The 19,189-nt window shown below is 44.9% G+C and overlaps 1 protein-coding gene across 1 annotated transcript in view; it reads left to right on the forward strand.

Annotated features, from left to right (window-relative positions):
- The first annotated feature begins 6,049 nt into the window (after nt 1-6,049).
- The window catches only part of stxbp5b (syntaxin binding protein 5b (tomosyn)), a 30,322-nt gene continuing 17,182 nt past the window's right edge, over nt 6,050-19,189 (forward strand). Inside the window, exons 1-9 of the mRNA XM_027274946.1 lie at nt 6,050-6,072; nt 6,141-6,237; nt 10,406-10,594; nt 11,409-11,555; nt 11,646-11,712; nt 13,335-13,450; nt 14,853-14,950; nt 18,176-18,257; nt 18,482-18,582. Of these exons, the coding sequence (XP_027130747.1) occupies nt 6,050-6,072; nt 6,141-6,237; nt 10,406-10,594; nt 11,409-11,555; nt 11,646-11,712; nt 13,335-13,450; nt 14,853-14,950; nt 18,176-18,257; nt 18,482-18,582 (920 nt within the window). The remainder of the gene's footprint in view (nt 6,073-6,140; nt 6,238-10,405; nt 10,595-11,408; nt 11,556-11,645; nt 11,713-13,334; nt 13,451-14,852; nt 14,951-18,175; nt 18,258-18,481; nt 18,583-19,189) is intronic.

Genomic DNA, 19,189 nt, shown 5'->3' on the forward strand with positions numbered 1-19,189 from the left:
CCGGGGGCCAGCTGCAGCGAGGACTATATCCTCCACACACGGGGCGGCCGCTTAACCCACTACACTCCCGACCGCCCCCGTCAATCACTTTTTGAAGTTGTTGCACATTATTTAACTGTAAATTTTCAAATTTTATCTTTTTATATACCTTCAATATATATATATACTTGTTTACATATGTTGTTTTTGTTTGTTTGTATACTGGAGTATTGTAACAAAAACAACCCCCCCCCCTTCTGATTCTGATGAAAACATAGTTATAAATATTAATACCATGTCTGCCTTATTCTGAAATAAGTTACACACTGCACCTTTTATTATTATTAATAAGCGAAGACTATATCCTCCACACACGGGCGGCCGCTTAACCCACTACGCTACCGACCGCCCTCCCCTTTTTGTTTTTGTTAATTAAAAGTTTTCCTTTTAATATCTGCTTTCACCGAGCCGTCATATTTAAACACAGCAGCACAGAACAGACTGTAGACGCGCTCCTTACAGTGTTGTTTCATCTTGTTTCATCAGGGTGATGTGAGGAGATTGCAATGCTGCAGCGATAAAATTCTACACACCGGCCTTTAAAATCTCTTGAGGGCCAAGTAGGGACAGGAGGAACGATCAGTGAACATACGTTAACTGATTAAACAAAACCTAAACAAATTTTCCAGTCGTGCATGCATGTTTTTTTGTTTTTTGTTTTTTTTGGCCCGGTCCGTTAGGTCAGACTGGGGAAAAAAATGTTTTTCGCCCCGTGTGAAATGTGCTGAACGGCAGCTCACCAGCTTCTGCCCCCAGCTGCGAGTCGAACAGGTCGGGACAGAGGTCACGGCATTACCTGTTACGTAATGCTCCGTAAGCTACGCAGAGCAGAGCTCACGGATAGTTCTGCAAGGTTTTCCAAAAACCTGAAACAATCGAGTTACAGATGCCTGATGATGATGATGATGATGATGATGATAAGGTTTTTGTGAGATGCTGGCAGTGGAGTGCACTCCAGGGCTGGAAAATTGAAGATTGCACATGTCAGAAATATTGCAGCCCCCATTTGTACTAATGTTTCTGCTTTATCTAGGATAATTTTCCACATTGATGGATTGCATTTCTGGGAGATTATGATGTTTTTAGCTTGACTGCAGCAGATGATTGATTAGTTGACTGGGGGTCTATATAAATTCTGCTCTTTCCTGCAGACCGTGCGTCATGGCTTCCCATATCAACCATCCTCCATGGCTTTTGACCCCGTGCAGAAAATCTTGGCTGTCGGGACTCAGGCTGGAGCTTGAGGCTGTATCCTTTTCTTTTCTTTTTTTTTTTCCACGGGAAAATGAGAGAGCCACACGAGGAAAGTAAAGCTTGAATGATGCACGCACACACAAACATAAGAACACACACCGGGGCTTGTGTCTTAACTTCCTGACATCCTTCCTTTTCCGCATATGACCAAGTCACCCTTCAGCATTCCACAAACTCTGGGGGATTCTCTCCAGCAAGTGACCCGTCTATGCCTCCTGTCATCCAGCACGACAACAAAAAATATAATCCTGACCTCGCAGAGGAGGAGAGGAGGAGGAGGAGGAAGGGCTCAGAGGTGGATGGTTGCTCCTGTGCAGCCGGCAGCCTCCTTCTCCTGGAGCACCAGGCTCATTAGTGGTATCTCTGCAGTAGCATGAACAGCTCCTCTGCCATATGCCGAGGAGCCAACTCATCAACTGTGCTTGCCCGGCTTGTGCCAGGATGCCACATCATATGTCTGTAAACATCGCTGGACTTGCACAACACACACACACACACACACACACACAATCAAGCTGCTACAGTGCCGTGCGGCCCCTCTGGCAGTTGGGGAGTCAGTTTTGTATTTGTTTGTATTCGAGCTTCTTCCATGAGTCACAGCAACAAAACTTGCCCCTTGGATTCCAGGCTATTAAACCCTGCGTGTGCTAGTGTGATCCTATCCAGGTTCTGCTGCTTACAGCGTTGCTTCGTAGTGTGTAACACAGGGTTTCCCTTTTTGCTGATATCCTGCTTACGGGAGGCCCATCTGCTCTATTTAGAGTTTCTTAGAAGCGACTCCGTCCTCGTCTTTATCCACTCTCCAGATTAAGAGAGGTGTCGCGTTTTTACAAAGGGCGACTCCCTGAGAACACACACTGCTTTCCATGTTGTCCTAATGTGCAGGGTGGAGCTGATGGGATTACTGTCATTCAGGCAATAGGTCCATTTATCAAAAGACGGCTGTATCGATCCACCTCATTGCCCCCCGGAGTTTGGAAACGCTGCCACCAGCTCGGTAGACATAAGCTCAATGAGGTGTCTACAAGCAATAAATGTCTGCTTTTACAAGATCTGTCTCTACTACAGTGTTTTAATCAGTGTGTTACTGTGCGGTCGCTGGCTCTCTACAGTCCCACGCAAACAGGGAACGGAGGCCCAGCGATGGTAGCAGCGAAGTTTTTTTTTTTAAAAAGGGAAAGTTTGTGCAGAAAAGATTTCAGCAGACGAGTCATGAGGAAAGTCAGAGTTGTTTTGATGACTGTTGAAACAATCATCCCACCGCATGCAGCTTCCGCTTTTTAGGCGTTAATGATGTTTTAACACAGACTTTAAAGAAGAAAAAGGACTTCTCCCGATGTTCATCAGTTGACCACGCACCGGAGAATGTTGAAATGCTGCGGTGAACCACGCTGGTTTACAGAACGGGAAGTGTGTGTGATGTCTCAAACTCTCTAAAAGAGCCCGGAGCTCCTCGTAAAAATGTCAGGAGCAACATGTTTGATTCTGTTTGTGAGAGGATATCAAAGCTGGTTTGAGCGTGTGATGTGAATTTGCATTTTTTCAGTTTGCGAGCTGCTTGTTTCACCTGGCCGTCAGCCCCGACAGGCTTTAAAAAGAAGAACGCGGATGAGTTGAGTTTATTCTCATGACCAAAAGATGATGACGGGGGACTATTCTTTCCAACTCTTTTTTTTTACCCCGCACGCAGCACACATGAAAGTCCACGGCCGGCGCGTGTGACTCAGCTTCCTGTGCTGACACAATGCAACAAGTGTTGTTTTCCAGAGAAACACTCCCGAACACAGAGAGCAGGTATTGTTTTTCTAGTCGAGTAGTTAGGTCGTGATCATGCAGCGTGGGATGAAGCACAAACAAGGCCGCTCGTGTCCGTGATTAAAATCTTGCCTTGGGTTCATCAATTTCCTGCTAGCCTATAAAGTCAGCACCATTAACCCACAGTGCATCAGACACCTGTGCATTTAATGCATTTAAAGCCAGTAACAGTATGTGTTACGAGGCCCTACTTGATGTTACGCAACAGTGTTGCATATTAAACATTTTTGCTCTTTGGACTACTGCTCTGTTCTTTATTTTCACGCCCAGGGGCTGTGAAACAGACTTAATGACTCTTCCTCCTCCCATTGGGACCTGTGGAAACATGATTCCATTAAATTTTCTGACAAATGTTGTACAGAACTTGCGGTGCCAGGAGCTTTTTAAAAACTGGGCAGAAAAAGGTCACGGGTGAACGCGAGTTCAGTTGCCAACAGCGTTCCTGCTGGGCCGGCTGAAAGTCTGCCTCCGTCCCTCTGCAGCAGCAGCAGCAGCAGTAGTAGTAGTAGTAGTAGTAGTAGTGATGCCCACTGTTGAGCCTGTCCTGAAAACGGACTCTGCAAACCCCACCTCAGTTTGTTTTTAAGGCGCCGAGGATTGTTTGATCAACAGCTTGGTTAATCTGTTCAGAAATAGCCGTGTCAGCTCAGAGTGAAGGTGGTAAACAAAAGCTGGCTGTGTCTTGGGCCTGATTAGATCTCGTGCTACTTCCTCCTTCTTTCCGTGCGAGTGTGCACGGTTGGTGCACCAACTATCTGTCTGTCTGTAAAAGTGCTTAAAGAGCTGGTCGACGTTTTCCATCCTTCTCATTTCTGCGCCGCCTGTGGAAGTATTTGGAGGTTTCTGTGGGGAAACGTCGCAGCCTTTTTGCTTACAGTATACGTGGCAACAGCCTCCCCCCCCCTGTACACATGCAGTCATTTTGGCTCCTGGTTTAGTTCACGCACGGGTCAAACCGAGGCCCAGCGTCTTAACCGTCGGCCCGGCTGTGTTTTGAATGAACTGTTTTTAGCGCGGGGGGTGGAGGATTCTCTGACCTGCACTTAACGGTCCAATAGACAGAGAGCGAGAGAGATGAGTTAAGTTAATCTTGTAGCCGTCACACTGGCTGACGCATGTGGATAAATAAAGCAGACAGGGCCCGCTGTTTATTTATAACTCACTACTGATTTGTTTCAAGTTCTGCGGCTGTTCAGGAACGCAAACTGGAGATGTCGACTTACATTTCTAAGGGAAGGGTTCTGTTTGATGGGGAAAAACCCATACAGGAAGATAGAAAGTGATTATTGTGCGTTGAGTTTTTTTTTCCTCATATTTCTGCAACAACTTCGCTGGCGCCCGTCCAGTTTTTCTTCCTTGACTCGGCTGAACTTTCAGCTTCGGCCGTGCGGGCGTGGAGTGCTACTGTCAGCACGAGAGCGGGGCGGCCGTCACCAGCTTCAGTTCCTGATCAACGAGGTTTGCTGTCATTTCCTGTTTGGTGTTTCTTTTCCTCGTTCTCTCCTCGCCCCCCTTCACTCTTCACTCTCTCTTCATCTATTCCTGCAAGCACCACACACCCTGGTGATGATTCATTTCTTTCATGCTTCATTCGTTCATTCATTAAGCCTCTTTAATGCCCTCATGACACAACCACACCTGCCTTTAATAACCCCCCCCCCCTGTTTCTGACCCTCCCCTACAGGGGGCGCTGGTGAGTGCTTAGCTGACGACAGCATCCACCTGTGGAACCTGAGGCAAAAAATCCCCGCCATCCTGCATTCTCTCAAGTTTAACAGGGAGAGGTACGGTGACGTGTTGTCTTTGCTTCTTCCTCTCTGTTTGCAGAGCCGTCCTCACAGCGGGCCACATGCTTCTCGGTGTATAATCGGCAGTGTTGTTGTCGGTTGTTCTCTTGTGGTTTTTACAAAAAAACGTACCAAAACGGAGGGGAAGTAAATTCATGAGGTCAAGGTATAATAATAGTTCCTCCCAGCTGACGGAGTTACATCTCTGGAGAGTTTATCTCTTTGTCAACTGAGCCATTTTCCTTTTCTAAGATCTAATGAGTAAACACGGGATGGATCTGTGGTGTCGTGTCAAATTTCAAACTTTAAAGCAGCTTTTTTTATCAGCTCGTTGTTTTTGTTTTCTGGCAAATCTGTTTCCAGGGCAGCAGGCAGGTATTCTCCAGCAAAAGCATTGTATTATTACGATAATATGATCTTTATTTATGCAATACGTGCTTAAAAGAAAAGAAAAAAGTCAATAAGATAAAAGGGTAAATAAAAAGTATACAGACCGATATAATTATCCACTGCGCTTCCTGTCTTGCATCAAATATCAACAGAGGAGATATATCGTTGCGATTATTGGCCTCCTACATTCATCAGGTGGTCTCCTCTGCCGTGACTTGAAACACTGATCTTTGTCGTTCACCATCACAACAACAACAAGATAATGATGTAAGACGATATCAGATATTTCCGCCTCCACGTGGCCGACGGAATCAATTATGACTCTTTAATTGGGTAAGACAGGCAAGAATAAATTTGTCCTCTATCAAATTTCAGCGGAGACGTCACGTATGAAACGGACAGTCAGACATCAGCTTGACTGAATGATTCTTGTTTGGAGTTGAGAAAAACAGCAGCGTTTACTCCCACTGACTATCTATGTAGTCCGGCTTTATCAGTGTGACACACAAACAGGCTTTGTAATTAAATCTTAGTCACTCGCTACTCCTTTCGGTCGAGTCTTTGATGGTCATGAGTATGATGATAATAATAAGTTTGTTGAGTTGGTTGTGATGATGGACCCCATCTTCTTCTTCTTCTTCTTCTTCTCTCGCAGATCACATATGCCACTGGCCCTTCCAGAGCAAATGGCTTTACATCGGCACAGAAAGAGGACACATCCACATTGTCAACGTGGAGTCCTTCACTCTCTCAGGCTACGTATCATGTGGAACAAAGCCATCGAACTGTGAGTCTGCCCCTTTTTTCGCTGCTCATTCGCATATCTTCTTGTGCACTTGTGTTTTGAATTGTCAGTCAACCAGGAAACTCTGACACGCAAAAGGAATGCGCGTGCAGATATCGCGCGGAGAACGCCGCAGCTCCGGCCGGTGGCCCGACGGTGGCACGGAGGGTGTGATTGTGCCGTGCGAGAACTTGCTGTTGAGACTTTCTGGAGGTGTTTACTGCCCCGATTAAAGGGAACATCTGTGATAGGACGTTGTTCACCTGATAGCCACTCGTGCTGCAGGGTTAGATACAACTTGGGCAGGCGCCACATGCATCCAACCGACACACTGCGATAAACTGTCCTGCATGGAAATAACCACAGAAACGAACACTTCAGCCTGTAAAAGTTGCACTTTGAGTAATTGCACCCCCATTGGACTAAACAATAATTTCAGACAGTGACTGGCAGGCTAAAATTGGAAGTAGCGTATCAGGTGTTGTGTGTGTGTTGTGTGTGTGTGTGGTGAGGGAGGCTGCTGGGGAAATCTGATAAATTACCGTTTTAGATTCTTGGGAGCTGAAAGTGTCAGAACACCAAAGTATGCCATCAGCTCGGATGAATGTCTCCGAAACAGACGCGGAGAGATGGTGCGGTGAGGGTGGGGGGATGATTTTGCTGTCTGACTGTGAGAATGATTAAAGAAAAGAGCTCTTGGCTGTAGTATGAAAATTGATTCATACTACATACATTCATTTCATCTCTCCGCAGAAGAGCGGGTCGATCTCGGAGAAGTCTTTCATCGCACTCTCTGATTCGTATTTGTTTTGTGTCTCTCTGCAAAAATTGTGAATTCACGTTCAAGTATTTTTCCAACTCGCGTGGTTTGTCTGTATCGACGGCGATCATAATGTGGCATCCAGTCGTTCCCCCCGTCGTCTATCCGCTGCCACATCTCTGCTGTATCGACTCATCAGCAGCAGCAATGGATCATTAGCCACCGGAGCCAGACCACATTCAGAGCAGCACACCTTTCTTTAGGCCAGATCTTCACTTTCTCCCATGCCCCCCCCCTTCCCTTTGCTCTGTTGCCACGGTGATGTGCAGTCTCCACACACTGTAATCTCTCATAGACCCTCATGTGACCCTGCTCTCCCTCCCTCTCGCCTCTCGTATGTCCTGTCTCTCTGGTGCACCGATGCACATTTTCACTTATATTTTCTTTTTTTTTTTTTTTTATCTGTGCCCAAGCAGATATTTTTCTTTTCGGATGTCTCCCCTAATTGCCTCGCTATCTTCATCTCCCGCTAAAAGCCGGACGTTGTTTCGTCGACGTTTATTTGATATATTTCACTCATCGGTCGTGTCAGGTCTGCAGAACGCAGCTATCTGTGTCTCTTGCCTCTCTTGACAGATCACAAGACACACCCAGGGCCCGTCGTACAATCAGCGATAACCCCATGACGAAGGAAAGGTAACAAGACAGCTGACCGCTGCGTACCCGTGCAACAAAGAACATTTCTGCCCTAAATGTCAAAACTAAAACCATTTTCTTGGCGTCTTCTTTCTCTTCTCTGCTTCCAGCGTGGATGGCACAATGTCATACGGCTTGTGCAGCTACGGTGGAAGAGATGAGCAGAACATTTGTGCTAATTAGAATATCAATCAGTAAACATCGGATTCTGAATGTGCAGTCACAGAGGATGTTTCTTCTTAGACTGATCGTTAACAGAATTATTCCACCCAGAGAAAATGCTGATTGATTTCATAGCAACGGTAGCATCAACAGACCAGAATGCATTGCACCCTCCGAGTGGGGAATGTGGCCGCGACCACGTGCACGAGATGATCTGATTTTTTTTTTATGGCCTCGCACACACTTTGATTGAACGCAGCAGTTATGCTGCTCGTTTGAATGATTATTTTTTATTTACTTCACAGATATTTATGAATAAATACTGGTTTTAAGAATGTGCACTGCCTCTGTACTACAGTTATCCAATGAAGGTTCAAATAACATAAAAAATAATCTAAAAAATAACATTGAGGTTTTTGTAGGAAGGTAATGTTGATGTAAATCTATGAGGAAATGAATATAATTCATATTTACTTTTGTATCCCACATCAGATGGAGTTATAGACTCATTAAGATTTCCTCTGGACGCACTAACGAGTGTGTGTTAACTTTAATTCATGATTATATAACAATAGAATCTTCAGGTGTAAAAAAGTAAGTCATTAAATCAGTCGGTGCTTACCATGCGTTTGACATTTGTTCTTTCATGAAAAAGTCTGAGTGAAATGAAGCTATCATCCTGCGAACGTGACGGCAGTAACGATGCAGCCTTGTTAACTCCAGCCTGAGTTATGCGGCTCCGCACCGATCATCTGCCTCTCTTGTTGTTGTTGTTGTTGCAGCTTCTGATTGGCTTCGAGTGCGGCGTGGTGTGTGTTTGTGGGATTTGAAGTGCACAAAAGGCTGACTCCGCTACAATTACGATGAGGTAAGGCATCGCTTCCCCTTCCGCTCGGTTTCTCTGTGATCGTGTGACCTAGTGTGTCACGTCACAATAAACGTGTCGCTTCAAACAGCTGCGACCCTTTTGAGAGTTTGTCTCCACGTTGTTGGGCACATTATATCTGAAAGCTACGTTTGTCATTCCGTTTTGCAGGATGAAAAGAGTTTGCCAACTTCTTTTGATCGAGTTTCTTTTTGTGTTTTCAAGAAGATGAGAAAGCATTTCCTCATAGTGCCTTGGCAACATTAAGAGTTCTGGTGATCTCCTACACTTTATAGTCCACGCCGTAATCAAACAAAACCAAACAATAAACCGATCCGACCAACACACCCCGCCCTTTGTGCGGCTCACTCCCTCCGCCGTGGAGCTCCATTGTTTTGTCCAGAACGTTAAAAACACATCAGGGAGCCAATCTGTTGCACCACGGCTCTTTTTTTAAATTTGATTAACACAACGCTGTACTTGATTTTGAGCCGATCCCACATGCACCATTCTGCTTCCAAAGGGTACTTACAATCAGCCAAATGTGTATAAAGAGTCCAAGAATTAACTCCAGTTTGATTTAAGTTTAGGATAAAAATGTGTATTTGTGATCCGTTCATGAGCTGGTCTTTAGAAGTCGGTTTTGTGAATGGGATTTGTGGACAATAACGTTATAATCCTTTTATTTTTAATAGTTTGCACACAGAGCTGCTGTAATCCTCTTATTTATTGTTGCACAGCTGAAAAAACGTCCATGCACTTTATTCATCACGCTCTTAAACGAAGTGCGCGCCGCCGCTGCTGTTTGTCTTCAGGCGATCCACTCGTGGCCTGGCATCACGAGGGTAAACAGTTTGTTTGCAGCCACTCTGATGCACCTGACCACATGGAATGTACGAGCTCCAGCCAAGCCTGCACAGATCATCACGCCGCATGGTAGGAACTGTTGTATACACACTTGTATTGTTTGTATATGACACACACAGGGAGGAATATTGGACGGAAGCCAAGTGTGTCTTTTAAAAAGCACACCCGAAGCTCAAAGTCCTTCAATCTTTAGAGGTGGTGTGACATGTTTAAGTAACAGATGGATGGCGGCTGCGTGTCCATGTGTGCACGGAGCGCCGTGTGTGCCGTACTTCTGCAAATTAAAAATTTAAATGCGTTTTTTTTTTATTTTTTTTTTACCTCCACAGGAAAGCAGCCCAAGGATGGCAAAAAAGCCAGAACCATGCAAGCCTATCCTGCAAAGTGGAGTACAAAACAACAAGGGCTGGGTGAGTACGGATGGTGCGAGAAGTTCCCACCCATCCTGTGTCTTAAGCGAGTCTCTGGTTTGAATCCACATCCTGTACTGAAAGCGGCCTTTCCTGTTTTTCAGTCAAAACAGCATATCCAAACAGGCTCGCGGCCGTTCGGTTGTTTGTTGTTGCCACGATTAGTTAAATTATTCTGATCATGACAAATGCTTTTTCCCCCCGCCGAGGTCGGTGTTAATCGCCGGCGTGATCACTATTAACATATTATCTGAACAGGACAAGCTGTCACGTCAAGGTCGAGAAACTTTCCTGTGAAAACATGACAGAATAAATTTAACCATTTCACCCGAGCTGATCTATTATCACTTCTTTTTCCTCAGGTATTAGAGGAACAGGGATTATTATAGTTAGTTCTTTATAATTAAAAAAGTTAGGCTCCTCCCATCGTAGATCGTCTTGAAATGGGGGCAAAGAATCTCCAGAGTGAGAAAATTTCGGCGTCCCTCTTCACCCGTTTACTCCGATTCGACTGTCAAAACTGAAACGTAGTGAATAAGCAATTAAAAATGTGTGTGTGGTGTTTCCTGAACTCAGGGACCGTTTATGGTCCTGTCTGGAGGCCTGTCTTACGACACAGTGGGGAGGAGAGCCTGTCTGACCGTGATGCATGGAAAGAGCACTGCCGTCCTGGAGATGGACTACCCCATCGTAGATTTCCTAACGCTGTGTGGAAACTCCGTATCCAAACGGTTGGCCGCGACCACGCCTCCGTGGTGGACGATGGTTATGTTAGCCCACTGATGACGTCTGATGTCTGTGTTAATTCTGTGTTGTCTTGTTTGTTTGCCAGACTTTCAGGAGCCTTACGCCGTGGTTGGTCCTCCTCGAGAAGGATTTGTTGTAATAGACCTCGGACAGATCGGGTAATTTTTCTGCCTTCTAAATACAGAGTGTTGCTGCTGCAAGACGGTGTTGTAGATGAAACGCTGTTGTACAAGAGATGCTGCCAATTATTGAACTTTGTTGATCATCCGGTTAAAGTCTATGTGCAGAACATCTGAACTAAAGTACACTGAGTTTATATGCACACTCGAGCACAGCAGTCCCATTTCAAAATAAAAGCATTATGTCCTTTTTACTTTAGCTTAATGGTTATTATTTCTTCCTGGAGTGTGTCCAGTATATATTTTAGTGGCTGTTCCATGTTGTTCTGTTCGTGCTTGTGGCTTGTGTGTTTTATATTAAAAAAATTTCATCCAGTTAATTTGATGATTGAGAGCAACCCAGCCGTCAGACATGATGAAGATTCGTTCTTAAGCACACGGTAGTGCCTCCTAATTCCTCCCGACTGACTGTAGTTGCTTTTGAAACTTCACCATCAGCATTAACACAGGGCTGAAGTGTGTGCAGTGGCGAAAACATTTATATTTACAACATTAAAACCATGTTATGGGACCTTTCCCAGAAAGAAAGAAGTCAAGCAGAGTCACACACTGATTGTCGCAAGCATCATTTTCATTTGCTTCTTAATTTTAAAGACGAGTACAGATGGCGGTGAAGATTTTCGGATCTAACCTCTAGCACGTCGTCTTGACAGGTACCGATATTTGAGAATCCGTATCCTCTGACTATCCACGAGTCGCCGGTGACCTGCTGCGAGTACTTCGCCGACTGCCCTGCTGAACTTATCCCTGCACTTTACTCCGTCGGCAGCCGGCAAAAGAGACAAGGCTACAGCAAGAAGGTAAATAACTCCGCTACTGTGGTGATCTGTGTGTAAAAGTGACCGTTTGATATAAAGACACCCGACGCTTTTTTGTCTTTTTTTTCACAGGAGTGCCCGTCAGTGGCGGAAACTGGGGCCAGGCACTCAGAGTTACCCAGAGATCATAGTCCACCGGGTCAGTGAATGAATGATTGAAAAAAACATTGTCACGATGATTCAGTGACTTTAATTCATGCTGCTTTCTTTATAACAGACATGCTGATTGGGACGATTAAATTCTGGGATGCCTCTGCATGTGAGTATAGTCTGAGCTCATTTCCATCAGACTTATGTTGCAGTTCACAGTTAAAAACGTGATTGAGTTTGTAACACACTTGACTTTAAACTGTAAAATCCAGCCCGGCATACATGTAGGTTCCTCCTGAGTTCAGTATAAGTACGCAATCATGTCATTTTTTAAAATGAATCAGATCATTTTTATAAAATCATGCTATGGAGAATTATTAAGTAAAATCAGGTCCGATCAATCTTTGATGTGCGTGCTTACCCGAGATAATGAGGAATCTACATGTATACAGTGTCCCTCGTTTATCACGGGGGATACGTTCTAAAAATAACCACAATAGACGAAATCCGCGAAGTAATCAGCTTTAATTTTTTTTATTTTACACATTATTCTACATGTTTTAAGGCCGTAAAACCCCTAACACACCACTTTTATACACTTTTCCTCAGACAGGCATTACATTCTCTCACATTTCTCTTTTATTTAAACTCTCAAAGTCAAACTTTCGCAGATTAACAAAATAAGTACGATACTGTATTAGTAAATGCAGAGCACACTGCTAGCGATTGAATTTGATTCGATGATTTGAAATTTATGTAAATCTGGAGAGGCCGAACGCATTTTTGTACAGTACTCCCTCAGCCAATCAGGACGCCGAACACAATTCGCGTTCATACTGTTACAGTACGCTGTAAAAAAAAGCACGCAAAATTATACTAGGAAAAAACCGCGAGACCGCGAAAGGTGAACCGCGTTTTAGTAGGGGAACAACTGTACTTTGCTATTATCGTATATGTAAGTGATAAGATTGATTGTGAATGTAGAGGATTTAAAAATAAAACGGCCTTCTGCATCTCCATTCAAAGCTCGTAAACAGGAAAGATGACGTTACTATTTTTAAACATTAGACTATTTCCTCTTAATAATGAACGCTTGCATCAAGTTCGAGTGTCATGTTTGCTGACTTTTTTAAACACTGTACACACTAGAGTGTCATGCTGCATAAAATAAATTGTCTATGCTGTGACTCTGAAAGTGTTAGAGCGTTAAAGCTGTCCGCAGTGCAGCATATCCCTGACTTAAATACACGACATCACATCCTTTCTGCTGAGTTCAGATATCGTTCTAACTTCTCTCTCTCTCTTTCTCAAGTAATGCTTCAAAGTGCTGTACAAGCGAAGACTGCCAAGGTTGTTTGAGACGGGCCCGCGGTAAGGAGGAGAACCAAGCACGGATATGTAAGTAGGACCCGTTTGCCATCCAACCCTGTCCTGGTGCCCTGAGAGCAGGATGCTCTGCGTGGCCGGGGTGTCCGCCACGTCATCGTCTATAGTTCAGCAACAAGAAGTCACCACTGAAGTTGTGCAGGTTTGTGGAGAGAAAACAATCTTGCACACCGTGTCGTGTGTCAAGAAATAACGAGCTTTATTGTGACGTCATCTCTTGGTCTTTGTAGCTTTTGGAGGTGCGGATGCGTGCGAGAGTTTAGCGACGGAGACTCTCTGATCCAGGAGGGGAGCCAGACCCCACACCGCCCACCCCGGAGTTCCTCGAGCCCTCAGGAGAGCGATCTCTCCCTCAGCCATCCACAGGCAGCATCTCCTCCGACGGACCCCGGGACAACAACGCCTGCCTGCAGTATGAGCATATATTATTTTCTGGGATCAGTTTTATTTTTAAAAACAGATGCAAAAAGGTCATTTAAGTAAATGATGGCTTTCTACTCCCTACTCAGTTTCCTTCACAAAATGGTCCACCAGGGCGAGAATAATGCCTCACAAAAAGATAAAAAATGATTAGGGGGGGAGAATGGATTTTGACGAAAAGGAAAAAATGATGATACTCTCAGTGTGCTTACCCAAGGCTGATGAAAAGGCGATTTACTTTAAGTCTGAAGAAAAATAAAAAAAAAAATAAAAAAAATAAAAAAAATAAAAAAAATAATAAACATTCGAAAAACAATAGGGCTTCGCACGGTTTCCGTGCTCGGGCCCTAATAATAAACATTTGAAATACAATAGGGCTTCGCACGGTTTCCGTGCTCGGGCCCTAAATATTATATCCCATGTCTGCCTTATTCTGAAAATAAAGTTACACACTGCACCTTTTTTTTAAAAAATAATAATCTTTTTGTTTTTGTTAATTTATTATTATTATTAATAAGCGAGGACTATAGCCTCCACACACGGGGCGGCCGCTTAACCCACTACGCTACCGACCGCCCCTTTTTGTTTTTGTTAATTAAAAGTTTTCCTTTTAATATCTGCTTTCACTGAGGCCGTCATGTTTAAACACAGCAGCACAGAACAGACTGTAGACGGCGTCCTTAAAGTGTTGTTTCATCTTGTTTCGTCAGGGTGATGTGAGGAGATTGCAATGCAGTGACAAAATTCTACACACCGACCGGACCTTTAAAATCTCTTGAGGGCCAAGTAGGGACAGGAGGAACGATCCGTGAACATACGTTAACTGATTAAACAAAACCTAAACAAATTTTCCAGTCGTGCATGCATGCATGTTTTTTTGTTTTTGTTTTTTTTGGACTAGTCCGTTAGGTCAGACTGGGAAAAAAAATGTTTTTCCTCCCCGTGTGAAATGTGCTGAACGGCAGCTCACCAGCTTCTGCCCCCAGCTGCGAGTCGAACAGGTCGGGACAGAGGTCACGGCATTACCTGTTACATAATGCTGCCGTAAGCTACGCAGAGCAGAGCTCACGGATAGTTCTGCAAGGTTTTCCAAAAACCTGAAACAATCGAGTTACAGATGCCTGATGATGATGACGATGATGATGATGAGATTTTTGTGAGATCCTGGCAGTGGAGTGCACTCCAGGGCTGGAAAATTGAAGATTGCACATGTCAGAAAAATATTGCAGCCCCCATTTGTACTAATGTTTCTGCTTTATCTAAGACTAATTTTCCACATTGATGGATTACATTTCTGGGAGATTATGATGTTTTTAGCTTGACTGCAGCAGATGATTGATTAGTTGACTGGAGGTCTAATATAAATTCTGCTCTTTCCTGCAGACCGTGCGTCATGGCTTCCCATATCAACCATCCTCCATGGCTTTTGACCCCGTGCAGAAAATCTTGGCTGTCGGGACTCAGGCTGGAGCTTTGAGGCTGTATCCTTTTCTTTTCTTTTTTTTTTCCACGGGAAAATGAGAGAGCCACACGAGGAAAGTAAAGCTTGAATGATGCATGCACACACAAACATAAGAACACACACCGGGGCTTGTGTCTTAACTTCCTGACATCCTTCCTTTTCCGCATATGACCAAGTCACCCTTCAGCATTCCACAAACTCTGGGGAATTCTCTCCAGCAAGTGACCCGTCTATGCCTCCTGTCATCCAGCACGACAACAAAAAATATAATCCCGACCTCGCAGAGGAGGAGGAGGAGGAGGAGGAGGAAGGGCTCAGAGGTAGGATGGTTGCTCCTGTGCAGCCGGCAGCCTCCTTCTCCTGGAGCACCAAGCTCATTAGTGGTATCTCTGCAGTAGCATGAACAGCTCCTCTGCCATATGCCGAGGAGCCAACCTCATCAACTGTGCCTTGCCCGGCTTGTGCCAGGATGCCACATCATATGTGCTGTAAACATCGCTGGACTTGCACAACACACACACACACACACACACACACACACAATCAAGCTGCTACAGTGCCGTGCGGCCCCTCTGGCAGTTGGGGAGTCAGTTTTGTATTTGTTTGTATTCGAGCTTCTTCCATGAGTCACAGCAACAAAACTTGCCCCTTGGATTCCAGGCTATTAAACCCTGCGTGTGCTAGTGTGATCCTATCCAGGTTCTGCTGCTTACAGCGTGTCTTCGTAGTGTGTAAACACAGGGTTTCCCTTTGTGCTGATATCCTGCTTACGGGAGGCCCATCTGCTCTATTTAGAGTTTCATTAGAAGCGACTCCGTCCTCGTCTTTATCCACTCTCCAGATTAAGAGAGGTGTCGCGTTTTTACAAAGGGCGACTCCCGGAGAACACACACTGCTTTCCATGTTGTCCTAATGTGCAGGGTGGAGCTGATGGGATTACTGTCATTCAGGCAATAGGTCCATTTATCAAAAGACAGGCTGTATCGATCCACCTCATTGCCCCCCGGAGTTTGGAAACGCTGCCACAGCTCGGTAGACATAAGCTCAATGAGGTGTCTACAAGCAATAAATGTCTGCTTTTACAAGATCTGTCTCTACTACAGTGTTTTAATCAGTGTGTTACTGTAGACGGCTCTCTCCAGTCCCACGCACAGGGAACGGAGGCCAGCGATGGTAGCAGCGAACTTTTTTTTTTTAAGAAAAGGGAAAGTTTGTGCAAGAAAGATTTCAGCAGACGAGTCATGAGGAAAGTCAGAAGTTGTTTTGATGACTGTTGAAACAATCATCCCACCCGCATGCAGCTTCCGCTTTTTTTTTTATTTAGGCGTTAATGATGTTTTAACACAGACTTTAAATAAGAGAAAGAACTTCTTCTCACGATGTTCATCAGTTGACCACGCACACCGGAGAATGTTGAAATGCTGCGGTGAACCACGCTGGTTTACAGAACGGGGAAGTGTGTGTGATGTCTCAAACTCTCTAAAAGAGCCCGGAGCTCCTCGTAAAAATGTCAGAGAGCAACATGTTTGATATCTGTTTGTGAGAGGATATCAAAGCTGGTTTGAGCGTGTGACGTGAAATTTGCATTTTTCAGTTTGCGAGCTGCTTGTTTCGCCTGGCCGTCAGCTCCGACAGGCTTTAAAAAGAAAAACGCGGATGAGTTGAGTTTATTCTCATGACCAAAAGATGATGACGGGGGACTATTCTTTCCAACTCTTTGTTTTTTACCCCGCACGCAGCACACATGCAAAGTCACGGCCGGCTGCGTGTGACTCAGCTTCCTGTGCTGACACAATGCAACAAGTGTTGTTTTACCAGAGAAACACTCCCGAACACAGAGAGCAGGTATTGTTGTCTAGTCGAGTAGTTAAAGGTCGTGATCATGCAGCGTGGGATGAAGCACAAACAAGGCCGCTCGTGTCCGTGATTAAAATCTTGCCTTGAGGTTCATCAGTTTCCTGCTAGCCTATAAAGTCAGCACCATTAACCCACAGTGCATCAGACACCTGTGCATTTAATGCATTTAAAGCAGTAACAGTATGTAAGTTACGAGGCCCTACTTGATGTTACGCAACAGTGTTGCATATTAACATTTTTGCTCTTTGGACTACTGCTCAGTTCTTTATATATTCATGCCCGGGGGCTGTGAAACAGACTTAATGACTCTTCCTCCTCCATTGTGGACCTGTGGAAACATGATATCCATTAATATTTCTGACAAATGTTGTACAGAACTTGCGGTGCCAGGAGCTTTTTAAAAACTGGGCAGAAAAGGTCACGGGTGAACGCGAGTTCAGTTGCCAACAGCGTTCCTGCTGGCGCCGGCTGAAAGTCTGCCTCCGTCCCTCTGCAGCAGCAGCAGCAGCAGCAGTAGTAGTAGTAGTAGTAGTGATGCCCACTGTTGAGCCTGTCCTGAAACGGACTCCTGCAAACCCCACCTCAGTTTGTTTTAAGGCGCCGAGGGATTGTTTGATCACAGCTTGGTTAATCCTGTTCAGACATACGCCGTGTCAGCTCAAAGTGAAGGATGGTAAACACAAAGCTGGCTGTGTCTTGGGCATGATTAGATCTCGTGCTACTTCCTCCTTCTTTCCGTGCGAGTGTGCACGGTTGGTGCACCAACTATCTGTCTGTCTGTAAAAGTGCTTAAAGAAGCTGGTCGACGTTTTCCATCCTTCTCATTTCTGCGCCGCCTGTGGAAGTATTTGGAGGTTTCTGTGGGGAAACGTCGCAGCCTTCTTTGCTTACAGTATACGTGGCAACAGCCTCCCCCCCCCGCCACACATGCAGTCATTTTGGCTCCTCGTTTAGTTCACGCACGGGTCAAACCGAGGCCCAGCGTCTTAACCGTCGGCCCGGCTGTGTTTTGAATGAACTGTTTTTAGCGCTGGGGGGTTGGAGGATTCTCTGACCTGCACTTAACGGTCCAATAGACAGAGCGAGAGATGAGTTAAGTTAATCTTGTAGCCGTCACACTGGCTGACGCATGTGGATAAATAAAGCAGACAGGGCCCGCTGGTTTTATTTATAACTCACTACTGATTTGTTTCAAGTTCTGCGGCTGTTCAGGAACGCAAACTGGAGACTTACATTTCTAAGGGAAGGGTTCTGTTTGATGAGGGGAAACCCATACAGGAAGATAGAAAGTGATTAGTGTGCGTTGAGTTTTTTTTTCCTCATATTTCTGCAACAACTTCGCTGGCGCCCGTCCAGTTTTTCTTCCTTGACTCGGCTGAACTTTCAGCTTCGGCCGTGCGGGCGTGGAGTGCTACTGTCAGCACGAGAGCGGGGCGGCCGTCATCCAGCTTCAGTTCCTGATCAACGAGGTTTGCTGTCATTTCCTTGTTTGGTGTTTTCTTTTCCTCGTTCTCTCCTCGCCCCCCTTCACTCTTCACTCTCTCTGTCAGCTATTCATGTAAGCACCACACACCCTGGTGATGATTCATTTCTATTCATTCGTTCATTCATTAATCCTCTTTAATGCCCTCATGACACAACCACACCTGCCTTCTAATAACCCCCCCTCCTGTTTCTGACCCTCCGCCTACAGGGGGCGCTGGTGAGTGCCTTAGCTGACGACAGCATCCACCTGTGGAACCTGAGGCAAAAAATCCCCGCCATCCTGCATTCTCTCAAGTTTAACAGGGAGAGGTACGGTGACGTGTTGTCTTCGCTTCTTCCTCTCTGTTCGCAGAGCCGTCCTCACAGCTGGCTACATGCTTCTTGGTGTATAATCTGCAGTGTTGTCGGTTGTTCTCTTGTGGTTTTTACAAAAAAAACTAGTAACCAAACAGAGGGGAAGTAAATTCATGAGGTCAAGGTATAATAATAGTTCCTCCCAGTTACATCTCTGGAGATTTTATCTGAGAGTTTTCTATTCATCTCTTCGTCAACTGAGCCGTTTCCTTTTCTAAGATCTAATGAGTAAACGCGGGATGGATCTGTGGTGTCGTGGATTCAAATTTCAAACTTTAAAGCAGCTTTTTTATTAGCTTGTTGTTTTTGTTTTCTGGCAAATCTGTTTCCAGGAGCAGCAGGCAGGTATTCTCCAGCAAAAGCATTGATATTATTACAGTAATAATGATCTTTATTTATGCAATACGTGCTTAAAAGAAAAGAAAAATAGTCAAATAAGATAAAAGGGTAAATAAAAAGTATACAGACCGATATAATAATCCACTGCATGTTTCCTGTCTTGCATCAAATATCACAGAGGAGATATATCATTCATCAGGTGATCTCCTCTGCCGTGACTTGA

The sequence above is a fragment of the Larimichthys crocea genome, chromosome XXIV (assembly GCF_000972845.2).
Source record: "Larimichthys crocea isolate SSNF chromosome XXIV, L_crocea_2.0, whole genome shotgun sequence".
NCBI lineage: Eukaryota > Metazoa > Chordata > Actinopteri > Sciaenidae > Larimichthys > Larimichthys crocea.